General features: G+C 37.3%; 1 protein-coding gene across 1 annotated transcript in view; it reads right to left on the bottom strand.

The window, feature by feature from the left end:
* MIPEP (mitochondrial intermediate peptidase) overlaps positions 1-17,211 on the bottom strand; it is a 77,875-nt gene that overhangs the window by 23,202 nt on the left and 37,462 nt on the right. Inside the window, exons 14-16 of the mRNA XM_082485813.1 lie at positions 14,724-14,833; positions 7,899-7,973; positions 1,988-2,107 (exon numbers count right to left, since the gene is read on the bottom strand). Of these exons, the coding sequence (XP_082341939.1) occupies positions 1,988-2,107; positions 7,899-7,973; positions 14,724-14,833 (305 nt within the window). The remainder of the gene's footprint in view (positions 1-1,987; positions 2,108-7,898; positions 7,974-14,723; positions 14,834-17,211) is intronic.

Here is a 17,211-nt window from a genome sequence, read left to right as displayed (position 1 = left end):
TGGCAGCGTTTATTTATTAGGGGTAGTTTAGGTGCCTCATTTTGAAAGCACTATAACAAAAAGATGCATACAAATGTCCTGTTACCTAAGCTGTTCCTCAGAAAGACAGAAATTCATCTGCTGAAGATATATGCTGTGGCTCTACCTCAGAAAATGAGTCTGCACAATGGGACTGAAGCCCAAGTAGATTCAGAGGGTATTTACTAATTTTACTTGCCTGTAAAGAGCAGTAGGAGGGAATTAAGGTTTATCAGGAAGAGACGATAATGGATACTTGTGCAGCCCTGACATACAACGGTACTACAAAAATCACATTAATGCAGTTAAGATCTTCGCTAAGGAAGAACTATATTTACCTAATGCCACTAACTTAAGACATACAAGCCTGACTTAGCAATTCATAATTGAATCTAAACCTACAGAGAGCAGATGAAATTCAAATTATCAAAATACTTTGTTTTCTCTGCCAGCCAAATGACAGATGAAAATAAAAGCTGGTCTCTCTCACTATATTTCAATGTCCAGCTCTGAAATTAAATGAAAGGAAGGAATATACTCTCTTCACTTAAAAAAAAAAAAACACTTTTATTTGCAAGACATTTATCTTTTTATCTGGACTACAAATTAAACTGAGAACATATCTCAAGTTCAGAAGACAGAGCAGCAAAGGACAGCAAGCCAAATTACAGATGTTAATTACTCTCTGGAGTGCTAATGTTCTTCTAATGTAATTTTTCACTGCTTTACTGAAATTTAAATTGTATCACAGTTCTTGACTAGACACACATAATTCTACATTCAATAAATGTAAAGAACACAGACTTTCTGACAATTCAAAAGTTCACAGTACATTTTGCTGGGATGAGGTTCCAGGCCAAAACTTGCTGTCCCTCTTCATATCGAGGCTTCGCTTATTACAAGATGTTATACTCTTTTGAAGGTAACAGCTAAATAAAAAGTATTTTAAATGGAACAAAAAATGCAGGCTAACTTTCAAAGCAGGGAAAAACTGTTCCATTCGCTGGCTAACTAACACCTGTGGAGGAACGGTGTAAAACAACAGTTACACAAATGCTAAGAAGTCAGATACCGTATTCTGCAGGCATCTCGCTTCCACTTCTCTGGCCTTGGCAGGCCAGCAGAGGCAGTACAGCTTCAATGAGGAAAGGGCTGAAGCATGGATCTGCTAATACACTTCTCAGAGGAAGAAAGTTACGTTTTTGCTAAGGATAAAAGTCCATTTCCTGAGAAGCAGAAAGCAGAGAAAGGATCTGGGTATTCTGATCAAAGTGTCACACAGTGATTTGGACCATGTTCTGGCTAGGAATTCAGCTCCAGACAGCCCAGGAAATCCCACGACTACCATCTATGCACACTGCACCTTCGGATCTCACTTGAAGTACAGAACAAATGCACGACTAGTCACGATGAAGATCAAAATTACGTAGCTCAGTAGAACTCAAGGCTTTAACACTTTCAGGCAACACATGAAAGGATAAATAACTGACGTGCCACAGGTCATAGCAGCAGAGTGAGAAAAACTCACTTCGAAGTCCTACTTCACGATGACTTGCGCTCACATGCTGACACTGACAGTATGCAAACACCAATATCCAGCACAGTGTTTTGTTGCCTTTTAGAAACAGTCTAAAAGAAAGTCTAGAAACAGCAAAGCTAGAATAAACCCTCTTTCCAATATATTGTTTCCAGTGCCTTCCTTAGTAAGAAAATAAAAAGTAATCAGGTTCAGCATGACAAGACTACACCTGTACAAAAATGGGTACATCAATTGAATTTCGATTTTTAGCTGAAAATTTCCAACACCATACTCTCTGGATAAAGTGGCTGATGGAAAGAAAACTCTTTCAAGACAAAAATACAACAATAAGCATGTGAGTGTGCGGGGCAATGGGCAGGGAGACGTAGGGGTAGTAATATGCTGTCAAAGAAAAGGTGTAGCTTATACAATCACTATGTTTCTACTTACTGTATTAGGGACATATGGCAATCCATAAACTTTTTCCTGTGTTTCCTTTAAAAGTTCTGTGGTTGACTTTTTTAGAGGATGTTTCCCATGGTAGATTTGGTCCAAGGCAGCATAAAATACCTGAAGAGATATAATACGTTTGTCTTTGGCACATGGCATTGGCATCTGCCAACCAAAACAGACAAATAGAAAAGAACAAGAGAGAAAGAATAGGGAGAGGGAAGAGTTTAAATATATCTGGTTTTGTAAATCTTCTGGTTTTAGCATAACATACAAGGAGAGAAACAGGTTTTGGAGTACACCAACCACCACCATTGTGACCTACCCCAAATCCGTGTTTAAGTCACTGAGAACACTGTCAATACTAAATCACCTGCATTTTTAAACAAAGTTAAGACCTGTCCCTGAAGGCCTCCAGCAATTCCCCTTTTCAAAAAGAGTATTTTTAAACAGATTTAATAAAAAAAGACTTAAAGTTATTTGAGTGGAAACAGCAAAATAACCTGTTCCAAGATGTGCATTGCAGCCATGAGAACACATCCCACCTGCAGGGGCAAGTTGCAGCAGCGAAGGTAAGATGTTGCACACAGAGCTGCTGATGCCCCTGAGCTCCTGCTAGAGAGCTGGAACAGTGTAGTGCTAAGGCAGATGCTTCCTTTATTTTAAAATTACTGCCATGTAAGCTTAGCCTGAGATCACACTGCAGCAGGAGGGTATTTTGCCAGAGGTAAGAGCTGGTTCATAGGCAATTTTTGTGCCGAAGCTCGTGAACTACAGCAGAACAGTGGTGCACGACTAAATTACTGAAGTGTTTGGAGACGAAGAAAGCAGCACCAATAAAAAGGCTTTTCAAGAAAAGCAGAGTATCTGGCAATTCAACAGCAAACATGAAATAGGCATGGATAGAAGACAGTGCTAAGGCTCAGCGGGTGCCATCCCTGAAAAAAACTGCAGCATTTATTTTTTTAAATATGAAGATTTCTTATTCAGTGGAAGTGCAGGAAAGGCAGAAGAAGAGGACACCCACTGCTGTGCAACACAAGCTATTTTTGAGAAGTTTGGTGGATCCAGATATTTAAGCCTAAGTGTTCAGGTCAGGCCACCCTATGGTAGACACATTTCATAGGAAAATTGATGGTACGGAGCCTCAAAAAGCTTTTGTGCAAGGGATGAAGCAAATAATTTGGCTAGAGATTCAGGCCCAGTCACACTCCCGGGGACAGTGCAATAGCTTCCCCAATGAGATAAACACACAGTTTTAGGAATTATAACCACAAAATACAGAAATCTTATGGAAAAAAAGGCTGTTTGGAGGCATTCTCCATCCATGGAGAATGGATGCTTTGTGCAATCTGAGTAACACAACCCCCTCAACCTGTGAAAAGATACTTTATTATGAAATTTGGGTACAAAACCATTCTGAACTCTTTAATAATTTATCAGAATTCAGCATTTATTTTATTTGGGCTGGATACAACACATACATTCATCAAAATTCTGAAAGGTTCTAAAGGACCATATACCTTCTGTTCAAATAAGCTGTCTTCTAACTTACAGAATCTTGATAAATCCTTTGACAGTGTTTGTTGACAAATGAAAAATTTGAAAATTTATTATTTTCAAGAAAAACTGAAGGTTATAAGGAGAGGAGTGAAGAAGCCATGACTTGCAGGAGCTACTCCTGAATTTCCTGCTTGCTTCCTGCATGGCTAATAAGGAGAAAAGAGGTCAGTAAGACCTAAACTCGCACAATCAGCCATTAATGACATTGCAAGTTTTGTATCCCAGATAGCAACATTGAACAAGAGACGCAAGTGCTTAACATCGCCCATCTACAAACCCAGAGTAGGCAGCAAATGTCTGTTCAGAGGTACCTCTACGAAGACACTGCACCAAATGGCAAACAATAATGAGTACTTTATTTTTCAAAACTAAACTTTGTAGGAGTATTTTAAATTTTCCATCATTATACTGATCACACGAAAAACTAAAAATCTAAAGAAAGATCTATACTAGACTGTAAAAACTACAATATTTTTTACTCTTATCTTAGAAGAGAAAGAGGCTTGCAATGTCTTTGCTTGTACTTTTCATCCTCAGAGCTGGTCTCTAGAATCCTACTTCATTTTTTAGCAAAAAGTTCAACAAAAGCTACAGCATTTATAGCAGCAAGGGTGACTGAGAATATTACCAGCAGTAAGTACCACGAACAGATCTGAAAATTACCTGATGTAACAGTCCTAGAAAACTCACTTTCTCCTGTCACCATAGGCCTTTGTGACTCTGCAGGAGTCATTTCACACCAACGTCCCTCTTGTCTCCAAAAAACCCACAGCAAACATGAGGAACTTCAGCATCTGACAACAGACTTTAGCATCCTGCTTCAGCCCAGCCTTGATTCTCTTTTTTCTGTCTCCCAGCTTTGCTAGGACCTGTTTGCAGTTCTCTTCAGTGTTCCTCACAAGATGGAGGGGACTGCACTGCAGTGGACCTCCTCTAAAGAAAAACTTGGAGTCAAGTAGTTTGTGGTCAGGGAGCTGGAGCAAAAGCCCAACTCACAGCTAGGCAGTGGGGCAACGTCAGCTGAAGGCTAGTGAAATGGACTGCCTAAGGAACAACGTGGTAATAGGGAAATGAGTCACTGAAGCCAGCCATAAGCTTTCCCCCGATCCTGGCACATGTAAAGCGTGGGAAGAAAGCTATGAGCCAGGCCACCTGGACAGCATAGTTAAAAAAAAATATCCCTGAAAATAAACTTGGATGAACTTTATAGCCATAAGCATTCCCATCTACAAACCACAGTTCTGTGTGTTTACACAGGCCTTTGAAATGAGAAAGGGAGACACATCCCAGGACCACAGGATTTCGGGTGATACAGCTGAGGAGCATGTTAACACTTAATATCAAGTAGCTAGGAGATAATTTCTAATTTCAGTAAAACACATTTCCCAAAAGACCTAAAAATATAAAAAGGCCATCAAATAGTTATCTATCTTCATACCGTCTCTCTATTTTCCACTGACATTGGTATTTATTAGTTTCACTTGATGCCATTTTTTTCTAGCTCCTTGTCTGCTTAATAGCATTACTATGTAAACAGTTATGCATTTTCCAGTGAAGTAACTACTGGCTGAAAGACTCTGGGACTCAGTCTGCATGGCAAAAGCCTTATGAGAAGATGCATGGATTCTCCCGTCTTTCCGCTTGAGCAACTGATTACATTAGCTAGAAGAAAATGCAGAGGTATTATAGTTATGATGAAAAAACAGCATCATATCTTATTTTCACACGCCAATAGACTCATTTTCTGAACAGAACTCAAAAGAACCTTCAGGCATTTTCCCCACTGCTGGAAAATTTGTCAGCATTTTTCTTTCTTTTAAAGGTCAAATATGGCCTACATAGCATCTAGTCGTCCATACAGAATATACTCTTTGCAAAGCCTGATGGAAAGGTATTAAGAGTTATCATTTACAGTTTTTTCAGGTATATACATTAGTAGTATATATATGCTTTGACATCTGCAGATTAAAATATATAGTTTTCTTCAATGGATTATTATATTTTTAAATCTGCATGAGTAACAATACACACTTCTACAAAGGAATGTATAAACTTTATATTTGTCATGCAGTCAACTTCTCTGGGACATTTCTTCTGAATTAATAAACAGAATGGCTCTGTCAGGCTGTGTCTTTGAAATGAGTGTGTACTTCTGTGGGTATTACATTTGGAATCTCCAAAAATATGGTGTTGAAAGTAGCAAATGAATAATATTCAGTGTGGCATTGTGGTCATTTGGCACGGGTTGAGACTGGTTGAACATTAGTTACACAAGAATAATTTGAGGGCAAGCAGCTTGCTTAATCACTGCATCATTGCCAGCAAGTCAATCATTAGGCACCCGCAGGAATCTGAGCCCATCAGAACTGGGTGTTCTCTCCCCAGTTCTAAAGCTATGGGCTCTGGAGTCACTCCAGGATGGACCCTACAGAGACCCCAGGAGCGTCTGAGGGCCAACAGTGGCAGGGCGGATTGCACAGTCCACCCCATGGGACCGATGCAATGATCCCTCCTTGACTTACTTCTGGAGTACACCATCTGCCCCACAACAGGACGGGGAGGCCATGTCACATGTGACTTAAAGTGTTCTTGGTATTCAAGTCCATTTAGCCCCCACACTGTGAATTTGGTCCCAAACGTTGACAAGATTATAGCAAATACATATTAAAAGTTGAAAGGAAATCTGTGAAATAGCTGTTATGGACACACCAGAAAAGAACGGGTGCATGTGAAAGCACTTGATCATCACTTTGGTGGTTACTCGTCTGTGCATTGGCAAATTATTCTGTGTTGGTGGGCTTCATGAGTAAAGGTCCACCACTAAGCATTCTCAGTATAAATTTAATTTCAATCCAGAATTGTTTTTTCCCCCCCAAAAAACTCCTATATGAATTAATTATATTCTTGCCCACTTTCTGGATTCTCAGCTGTTTCTATACGAGAACCTTTCAGAACCAGGAGTGGGCATTTCAAAATCAGACCTGCAGAGAGGGTGCAGTTATTTCCATGTAACAGAGGTATAGCCAAAGGTAGCATCGTCCTTGTTCACACCTCCTGCACAGCCAACACTGGCAACTGACAGCCAGTGCTGAACTGAAAGCATAATTCAAAAACCCGTTAAGTGTAACCAATGCAAAATATAAGTATACACTGAAAACAGCGTTAAGTCTAGTTTTGATTAGTGTAACTGACACACATACATTTACAGGTCCACACTCCAGTGTTCTGATTAGTTTTAAGTCACTTGAAATAACTGCACAAAGCAAACTGCAAAGAGCAAACTGCAAATATTCAACTAAGCTTTTCTTTTAAATCAACTTCAGTTAACCAGCACAACTCATGTTTGTAGACAGGGTTGCAATCATTTGGGTACTTTTCAAAGTGAAGAATTACAAAGATCTGATCTTTAAATTTGTTTCTTTCCACATCTCGAAAAAAATGACTACTCTTTATTAAAGTACTAGCAGAGTTATCTCACCTAAACAGTAGGTCAACCGTAAAAAGAAAAATTATATGCATCTGGCTTAAGTTAAAACAAAGAAGAAAACGAAATCACAAAAAATCACACAGCAGAAGCTTGCAGCATTCTAAATGCAGCCAAAATCTCACTGTAAAAAAACTTGGCTGGATGCTAATGCTACTGTTCACATGTGGGAACTGCTGTTGCAGGACTGAAAAAAACCTAAATACCCATTTTAGATAGAACCCTAATTGCCTTTACTTCCTTTGAGGAAAAGCAACACTGATAGTTTGTTTATGGGAATGGCTGATCAATCGCATCTACACAGAAAATAAAGGTTTATGAATTTAATTACTGTGCAATAGAAGTCTTACAGCCTTGTAGCTTATCCACCAATAGTGATGGCAGTAAAAAGTTGCCACTTTCATACCAGAGCTGCAGAAGACAAGGAGCTCAAATCACTTTCTAGTAAATAAACAAGCTGGTTTGATTTTACTAAGGTGGCCCATATGTCTCAATGCTGCTACACTCTAATGATCTACAGGTATGCAATACTTCCTCTACTGAAAGTTCTCCTTAAATTATTCCATTAATTTAAGAAATCAAACCACATTTGGTTTTACAATTCTGATAATCCGGTCATTTTCAAAAGCTGTGATTTTCAAAGTATTTTCTGACAGATTCAGACATTTAGCTTTAAGCAGACAGCACAGAATATGTTCATAAAAATAAACATGAAAATTAATATCAAAATGAGTGAATTGTCACTAATTTGCATATAGCTAGATAATGTGTCTACACTGAAATAAAAATGTGGTAAAATGACAAGAATTAAAACACGTTCTGTAAGTTCTGCATAGAGTAGAGACTAGAATGCCAAAAACATACCTGGAGTTGCATATCAGCTGCAGCACACACCTTTTTGGACTCACATAGTCTTGACACCATGTTTTTTGGTAGTGGCTTGAATAAAAAAAAAGTCACAACATATTTAGAATTGTTGTACATTTGTGAATAGTATGCTTACAACTAAAAAAGGTTGAAGATGACAAAAAAAAAGACTCTTGGTGATAATAAAAACATATTTGAAGTGCTTTGCATTGAGGAAGGAAATCTCCTTTGCTAAACATAGCATTAAATGGGCAATTAAGATATCCGCAGTAATTTACATAGCAGTCAAGAAATCACTGTGTCTCAGTGTTTGTTTTTCTATAAATTGATCCTGTGTTCCTTTATATGCCTCTTAAGAATATTATTACTATCATTAGAGATAAAGAACAGATGGGGCAGTTAAAGTCCTCCCAGGTCATCCTGACTGATCTTGAAAAGTAGATATTATAATAGACTCTTCTGTTGGTCTTTGAGCATAGTTCACTTAGATTTACATGGAGGCCTATATAATTCCAATTGAGCTGGTGGGGTTTTCATAACTTCAGCTGGGACAGCATCGGGCCTTCTAGCCTAACCCACATAAAAATGTTTGGTCATACTGAACAGTAAATATCTACCCTTTGAAATTTTTAACAAAGTTGAATTTATTCCACATTTATGGCAATAAAATTATCCGTGCCAGCATAGGCTGAAAGTCAACAGACATCTTTCAAGTCATTAAGCAAACTCTTTTTGACTTTCTATCCAAACGTCTACAAGTACATCCAAAGACGTTTTAATGCCAGATTTTTAAGGATATCTGTATGTGAATGCTTGACCTTACACTTCTTCCACTGCTTCCTGAAGCTTTTCCATAGTAAGCATTCTTTTTTTTTGCTAGCAGTTTCATTAAACAAACATATTAAATATGATTAAAATAACTGGATTCTTGCTAAAATATTAAGAAAGTTACTACAAGTACAATGTAATACAGATGTTTGATATTGCACTGAACTCTAAAAGCACACCTACACTTATACAGTGTGTTGAAGCGTTTAAGAAATAATACATGAAAGTCTACAGATCCTGATGGCAGAGCCATATGTTTAGCTTCTGTGCAAATGATATGACTTCAAGACAAACAATGGTAATGTTCACAGAATAAAAAAAAAACCTCCAGAGAAGTTACACTTAAGTGAGGAAAATGTTATCAATTAACTCTGTGGAATCTGGAAGTTAAAGCAGATAAGAAAAACACAAATTGCACAGCTGTTCTACGCAGTAGCTTGCCAAAGCTTGTAATCCCTTCTCCAAGACAAATGTTAGCTGGGTCAAGAATGGGATAGAACAACACCCACTATTTTGCCTGTTATAAACGTGCACAGCTGTTAAATTTCAACACAGAAAAATGAACCAATGAACATGAAGTCAGTCCTACGGTATATTCTTGTTAGACCAGCATCTACTCTTTCCAAATACAAAAATTCTGTTTCAAATCACATGATGATTTGAATACTAGAGTAAGAGTAAATGGGCAGTTATCCATAGTGACAAAGACGTCAGTAGCTGACTACCTTGAGCTTCCACGCTGGACCTAGTGTCGTTCAAAATACTACTTGATTAAATAGAAAAGCTATTAAGGCAAGAAGCAAAGTAGAAAAAAAAATACAAATGGTAAAAAGTATTTTTGATCAGACAATTTTTCTCCAGGCTCTGTGAACAGCTCTTTTCTCATCCTCTTACACAGAATGAGGCACACACTTCAATGACTTTTCATCCCGGAACTAAAGCACATGTGGGTTTGCAATAACACAGTTTCAGTTGTCGTGCAAGAAACCTTGTGTAAGGAAACCTATAGAATTTAGCAGATTTTGTTATTAAGCACCAAACCTATCAGCAAGTTTTGGCAGCTTTTTAGAGGCTTTCATTTCCTACTGAAGTAGTGCAGTATGGAATTAAACAAAACTGACTTCTTCTAGGGGCATCTGTATTTTGAATACAGTAAAGTATGAGAAAACTGGATGGGAATTCTTAAACTGTAATTTGTTAGTGTTAAAAAAGCTGAACATCCAAACACTTGGCAACAGCAATTATGCATATTTTACACAGTTATAATTTAAGACTGTTAAAGCCAGGAGCACTCCTACCAGCAAGGTCAAACCAGCTCTTTCAACTTAATGGATTTTCAATTTTATCTTTTGGTTATATTAAATGATGGTAAGAAGAAGTTAAGCTCATGGGCTTTCAGCTGGTACACAAAATAAATAGAACAAAAGGCACTAAGACTTTTCTAATGGGAATTTTGGTAAACCACAGTCCCACAGACCCTCAACTGAATTGGGAAATCCAAGTTTGCAGTTCACTGGGGCACAGAGCAGCAATGTTCGGCCATGAGAACAAATTTTGTACGCTCACTGGGAGAGCTGGTCACATACAACGCCGCTCGAGAAACAACTGAAGCGGGTCTAATTCCCAGCTCAGAGCTAAGCATTTCTTACAGTCTCTCCACCCAAGAGAGTCTTGCCTTCTTTTGACTGCACTGCAAATAGCTGACCTCAAGCCAGAGAAGACTGCTGGAAAGGCAGCCGCTGCATTCAACCGTTTCTTCCTTATATTCTGCTACAAGCATCTATCCTATTCTAAATCGAACTCCTGAGGGGAGACACAGAATGATCATTAATAATGTACTAAAATCTCTATGCACAAGAGATGGCTTAGCACTACCTTCTAGAGACCAAGTAAAATGCAGATAATAGCAAGACCCTCCAACAAAATCTTTTTACCTTCTTTGCAGCCATATGAATATCAAACAAACAATGTAGATCTACTCTGCCCTGAAGATCAAGCTCTACTGTTTGAGCAGATTAAAATCAACAGGAAATTACAAATCGTTCTTATGGCAATACCTATTGACAAAAAGGCACAGAAGAAAGACATGAATGTCCTTTGTTTAAATCTATCAGTGCTACTGATCTAGCTCAAAGATTGTGTTGTGATCATAATTCACAAGCCAAGCAGAATTTGGCACCGGAAAAACACTGCCAAAATTAGATTAAATTGAAAGAATGATAAAAAAGGCACCTTTGGGATTTTAAAATTTAAGATTTCAGGGAACTAAAGTTAGATTCCAGAGGGTTTTTCAAAGATCACCAGTCCTTTCACAAGTTTGTTTCTGTGAATGTCAGGCACACAGATATGCTGAGGTCTTGACTGTACTGAGGAAGATGTACTGTTTCAGGCAATAGAAACTGTTTCCCCTTGCTCCATTACAATCTCATACAGCTCCTTAATAAGTAGCTGAGTGAAGAACAAAAATGCATCAGCAGGATTATTTTACTTATCCTGAAAGATGAGCTCGCCGATAAAACCAGAATCAAACTGTCATCCTCCTAAAAAAACAGACTTCACAGATCTTTGGCTACAACTATGTTAATTGAATAACCAGTTTTTAAAATTTAAACACTACATGCTTTACTTTGGGTTCCACTTTTCCATCCTTCTATATTAAGTAACTTTAAGATCTTGGCATGAATTTTTCAGCATGTTTGCCATGGTGGCTAAAAGAACAGAATTCCCTGTGTCCCAAAGCACACTTAACTCCTTACTGCTGTGTAGTAACCGCAACACGTTACGACTGTTTACTATCTGTGGGCTTATTCTTGTAATCATGTTAATACAATACTGCCTTTGTACTTCCACCTCTGTGAAAAATGAATCAGTTCAAATTTGAACAGCTGAAATACTGGCTTTTGCTCAAGACAGCCTCCAAAGACACACAAACTTAAAATGTTTTAGCTCGACAGACCTACCACATATCTGTGCGCTTAACAAACAAAATTAAACAAACAAACACAGTGATGCAGAATGGTTAGACATGTACCAGATTGTCTGCTTAAACACTGCTAAGATCTCATTTTGGTACGGCTTGACTTCGTGAGCTTACCTGAACAATTTAACCTGACTAACTAATTGACACAGTCCTCTGTATTCCTTTTTTGTGTTCCTCAAGAATTTTCTGTTTTGGGTTTTCTTTAAGATGAAAGGAAAGCTAGGCTTGCTACTTTCTTGGAACAATTATTTTTGTGCCGGCCAGATTTTTGAACTAAATTCACAAGACTTGCTTCTTTTGCCAGAAGAGCTTGCAAGCTTTTTCACCCCTCAGTACTCAACAGCCCAACAATGCACAGAAAGCAGAGACAAGCTTTCTATAAACTTCAAGATATTTTGGACCAGATCCTCATGATCCACATTTATATGCATAATGCATTCTTATCTTTGAAAGCCTGCCCACCAAGCTTTTTTCTGCAATGCTACTAAAAAACAGTTTTCAACAGTTCATACGTTTTAATAATCAAAACAACACCTCTTTCCCCTCCTCTTCCCATAAGCATAAGCCCTGATCCTAAGTGAGGATCCTCAGTCCTTCTGCAATTGCATTTTATGGCAAGGGCAATCATAAGCTGAGACTACACCACCAAGTTTTTCTAATATGTTCAGTAGGAGTGTTAGAAATGACACCACCTAAAATTTACATGCAAAAACTACAGCATAGATGCAGCAATGCCGAAAGAACAATGCTTTTTCAAATCACTGCTTCCTCAACAAGCTAGGTCAGTAAAAGACCATCCTTCTGTCAACATCCAGCAGAGCTATGTTGTTGTAGTTGTTGCAGGAAGGATCCTTCTCACACAGAAAAGCTCAGTCTCTTTATTCATAAGAAGAAACTTAATGGAAGGTCTTGTATGGAACAATACTCGGATGAGGCAGTTTTACAAATTTCACATTTTAACTCTTTCTCCCACTTTCCTTACTTTCCCTGGAAAAGGGGGTAAAGTGGACTCATTTTTCTTTCAAATAACTAAAAAACTGGAGAAGCAAATGTTGATTCAAATGTCTATTTGCACACCAAAAAAATTAGTCAGGCAACAAGCACAGAAAATATAGGCCCCAAAAGGATTTTTGTGACATTATAAATGTAAAAGAGCTGGGATTTTCTATTCAAAGCACTTTGTAACATATACACAACAGATAAAAGTAATTGCTGTAACTATCACTAAATTTCAAGAACAGAAAAGATTACTTCAATCTATTTTTGTTTAAATGACAGATACAGAAATCTGATATCAGATTCTTAGAACTGGCTTAGACGAACCAACATAAGCAAAAGCAGATTTATATATGTCGGATAATGGCTTCAAAATACATTCTAAATTACAAAAAAAAAAAAAAAATTAAAAGGAAGCTGTCTAAAGCCCTCAAAAGACACACAGCAGTTTCAGGCTCTTTTTCTCATCTTCCGTCATAATCCATTCTTGCCCCCTTCAAGACCGAATTTCTACATTAAACCTCTCTCAATTGCTCTCTGAAAGGGCAAGATTTCACCACCAATAAACAGAAGTAGTTTATGGAAATGCCAAATGGGACACAACGTCTGGCTCTTAGCTTTTGCATTGCAACTAAACGTGGTTTAGATTTGCTTAGCCATTTTGAAAATACAAAGCCATAAATAACGTTCCACAAATCTTTTTCAGATGTTTTGTCAAGCTCATTCTCTGAACTCATATGCAATCAGATTAACTCCACAATGTTTAAAAACTACATGAACTTTATAGAGAACACCAGAAAGCAGTATTTTGGTATGTGGACTCAAACTTATAAATGATAAACACTCCTGAACTGAGTACTTTTAACTACCATGTTTCAAGGAGACTTTTTTAGTGCAATCAGAATCAGTTCTGCAGAAATGATTGCTCTGTAAAAAAAAGAAAAAAAAAGAAAAAAGGCAGATTTACAGAGCAAATTTCTCAGACAGTATCTATTAAAATAGAAGTTAAGCAACATATTTTTCTAACTTTGATGGAACCGAACATAATTCCACTTTCATAATGCTGAAATATACTGAATACCTAGTACTGGATAAAAAGCTTCAATCGAGTGTAACACTACACAACTCAAGAGGTTTTCCTGTTTTAGCATTGATGGGTAGTCTATTCTTCAACCATCATATTTGAGTACACTGAAGCTTCCTCAGCCAAAGGCACTAGAAAAAGATCTTTGGTTACAGTTTACTGGTTTGTATTTTTGAAATGGTTGTACAAATATAAATCATGTTCAGCTGCCATGCGTTAGTGACCACCGAAAGTCATCTTGTTCCAAAGAGCACTGTTTTCTAAACTTCTCATAGACAATAGATGCTTGCAGAAGATTGGCGTAGAATCGTTTTATGTACAGAATGGATCAGAGTTTTAATGCAGAGATTCATGACTGCCAGAATCTAACTAATCCTAATCTAATCCTAAATAAAGCAGTACACTTTTCATCACAAAATATTTCAATCACTACCCTACACCGTGCTAAACTAGGAGTTTTTAAACATAGCAGATTATTTACATTTATTTCCATGATTTGGTACCAAAGCTTTATTTTAAGACAGACTTTAGACAGTTCCATGATGGATCACTATTTTTGTCATAACTTACCTGTAATTAAATTAAAATGTTCCACATAACTTGATTCACACTGAAGTTGTTCACCTACTACACTAGGTTTGTGCTGTGTTGAAACTACACAACCTTTGTAGGGAAAAAAGGTTGAAAGTTTTATACATATAATTGGAAACCCAGATATAGGGATCTGGTATTATTTTGCAGATAACATTCATCTTTTCTGCAATAAGAATATTAACATTTTTTCTGAATAATTGAAATTATAATATTAAAATAATTTCTATCCATTATTTATTTCTACTTTAAACATTATTAAAAAATAACACATGAAAAAGTGATTCTTTTCCTGAATACATTTATTCCTATTGTCAATATTTTACATATTAATTTTCCCTACCTGTCCCGTTTTATAATGTCTTGCAAACTGGTTAACCACTCGATAGTCATTTGCGAAGTACTCCATCAGAATTGAGGGAACTTCAGCAAAATCAGTAGGACATCTGGTTCCTAGAGGGAGAATAATTGTATGCATTAGCATTTGCTATTTTCATTAACACAAACAGTTAACTCTTCCCAAAGGGTTTGGACTTTAGGTGAACTTTAATGTTCTTTCCTTTATTAAGTCAATATTTTATTTCCATAGCATTATTGTACATATTGCCAGAAAAGCTTCATTATAATCCTACACATTTTACTATAAATCACAAAGTAAAACAAAATATTTGAACAGCTGGGTAAGGCACCTTATAAAGCTCTGGATCACACCCTTTTTAAACTAAACCAGACTGCAGCCAAACTGGCCCTGCATGAAACACCAAATCTATTTAAGTATCCTAAACCTAAATCAAACTACAATGTAAATAAAACACTGCCTTAATCCCATTCACAGTTACAGTTTTTAGCTTCCATCTGTTTGCTGAGCTTACTTATGCTTTATATTAACCTCATTTTAGAATACAAAGTCTTTCATCCAAGGAACACTCCTGCAGACTGAAGACATGTTCAAGTAAGTGCAATGAGGTAATATCTTAGCAGTTAGTATTTTCAAAAAGCACTTTCTCAAAAACCTTATTTACTCTAATCTTTATCAGCACCTTACACAATGGAAGTTATTAACAAGTATAACACATCACCAAATCAAAACTGCACTTCTAATTTCCATATCAAAGTTAGGGATTTACAAAGTTGTTGCTTTAATAAGGGACCCACCGGGTCATCTCCTCTATCCCTGTCTGCTAGAGACAATGTCAACATTCAAAACTAGTCTTAAATATAAGTATGTTTTTTGTTTCTACTGCTCTTTCTTGAAGACTATTTTTAAAAGTCAGTCCTTTGATCTTTACAAATCTTTCTCTAATTTTTAATCTGAATTCATAATCTGTTCATACTCCATATTTTCAGACCAATACTGTTTTTTAGTATACATAGCATTTCCCACACTGGCTTTTACCTCCTACATTGAGAGAAACTATATTCTCTCTCAGTCATCATTATCCAAAGGCAAGATAAAGTCTAAAAGCCATCCACTGTAGCTCTTCTCTACACCTTCTTCAGTTTGAACTGACTTTCAGACCCGAGACACAAAACCATGCCCAAGCATCGCATGAGGTTTCACCAGTATCTTTCTTAATCATTCTAATACTTATTGCTGTTAGGTACACATCTGATTTAATTTCAAATCACATTTTCCCCCTTCACAGACACATTAGCTATTTGTAGTTTTGCATTAACTCATAAAACTGTTCTACTGTTCCTCCACCACTCCTGAAATATCCATTTGATAGCATAAATTCTATTTGCATTCTTTAAATGCATGATCTGCACTGTGCAGTTCTGAATTGCATTTTACTTCTAAGACTGCTGTATCCAGTCATTCAGTTCTTATACAATACCCAATCCTTCTTTTGTGCCATCACATTTCATTAGTAGAGTCTTTTTTTGTTGCTTGAAAATAATTTTTAAAAAGCCTAAAACAAGGCAGGTCCCAAGGCAAATGCCTGCAGAACTACACTGATCTTTCCCTAGCCATTTATGCTTTCTCAGTGCTCCTTAATAAAGTGACGGAATTCTTTTAATAACCATTAAAGAGACTCTTGAAAAATTACATTTTCTGAAAGTCAGAAAAGTAAAAGCTTGGGCAGTTATCTGGGATAAGGTAGTCCTCCTGTAAAACAAACGTAGGTTCTCTCTACTGTATGATAAACTAAAATGGAATACAAGGTAGATTTTAAAAAATCTTACACACGCACATGCATTAAACAATCAATAAATGCATACAGTAAAATGACAGATTAACTTGAAAAGAAGCACAAAACGTACAGTATTATTGAAGTTTTGGGCCCATTAGCAGCAGAATGGGTTTCAGAATATTTGGGAATGTTAAGCAGAAAAGGGAGGCGGGGGAGAGTAGGAAAGATGTCAAACACTCAGGGCATCTCAACTAGAATGTCAAATTTTTTGTTCTTACAATAGCCTGTAGTCATCTTGTTTCCACACTTTGCCACCCTGGTGTCTCATGAGAGCAGATGGCCCCTAACAGACATCCCTGGGACGAGCCATTTGATTGTCACACATTCCAAACCGTATAAAAAGAAGGTTCTCTGCAGAAAGAACATGACTGACCTCTGAGGCTGCTTTCTCAATGCTAGATCTGGAGTGAAATCCCCTGGGACACAGGACTGCCTGGAGCTAAGGCAATGCTGAAACCATACACAGGGGCTCAGGGAAAGTCGGAGCCTCAAAATTAGCCATTTCCTGCCCCTTCAAGACTTTGACATGAGATGCATACAGTTCACCCCACAAGAGGAGAACCCCACCAAAGCAGTTACTTTGGGCATGTAAGTACTTCTGGAGGTCAAGATGAGCAAGGCCCTGTGAGTGGGAGG

The sequence above is a fragment of the Vanellus vanellus genome, assembly GCF_965231255.1.
Source record: "Vanellus vanellus genome assembly, chromosome: 1".
Lineage (NCBI taxonomy): Eukaryota > Metazoa > Chordata > Aves > Charadriiformes > Charadriidae > Vanellus > Vanellus vanellus.
The sequence above is the reverse complement of the archived record's forward strand: the minus strand, read 5'-3'. Positions and strand labels throughout refer to the sequence as shown.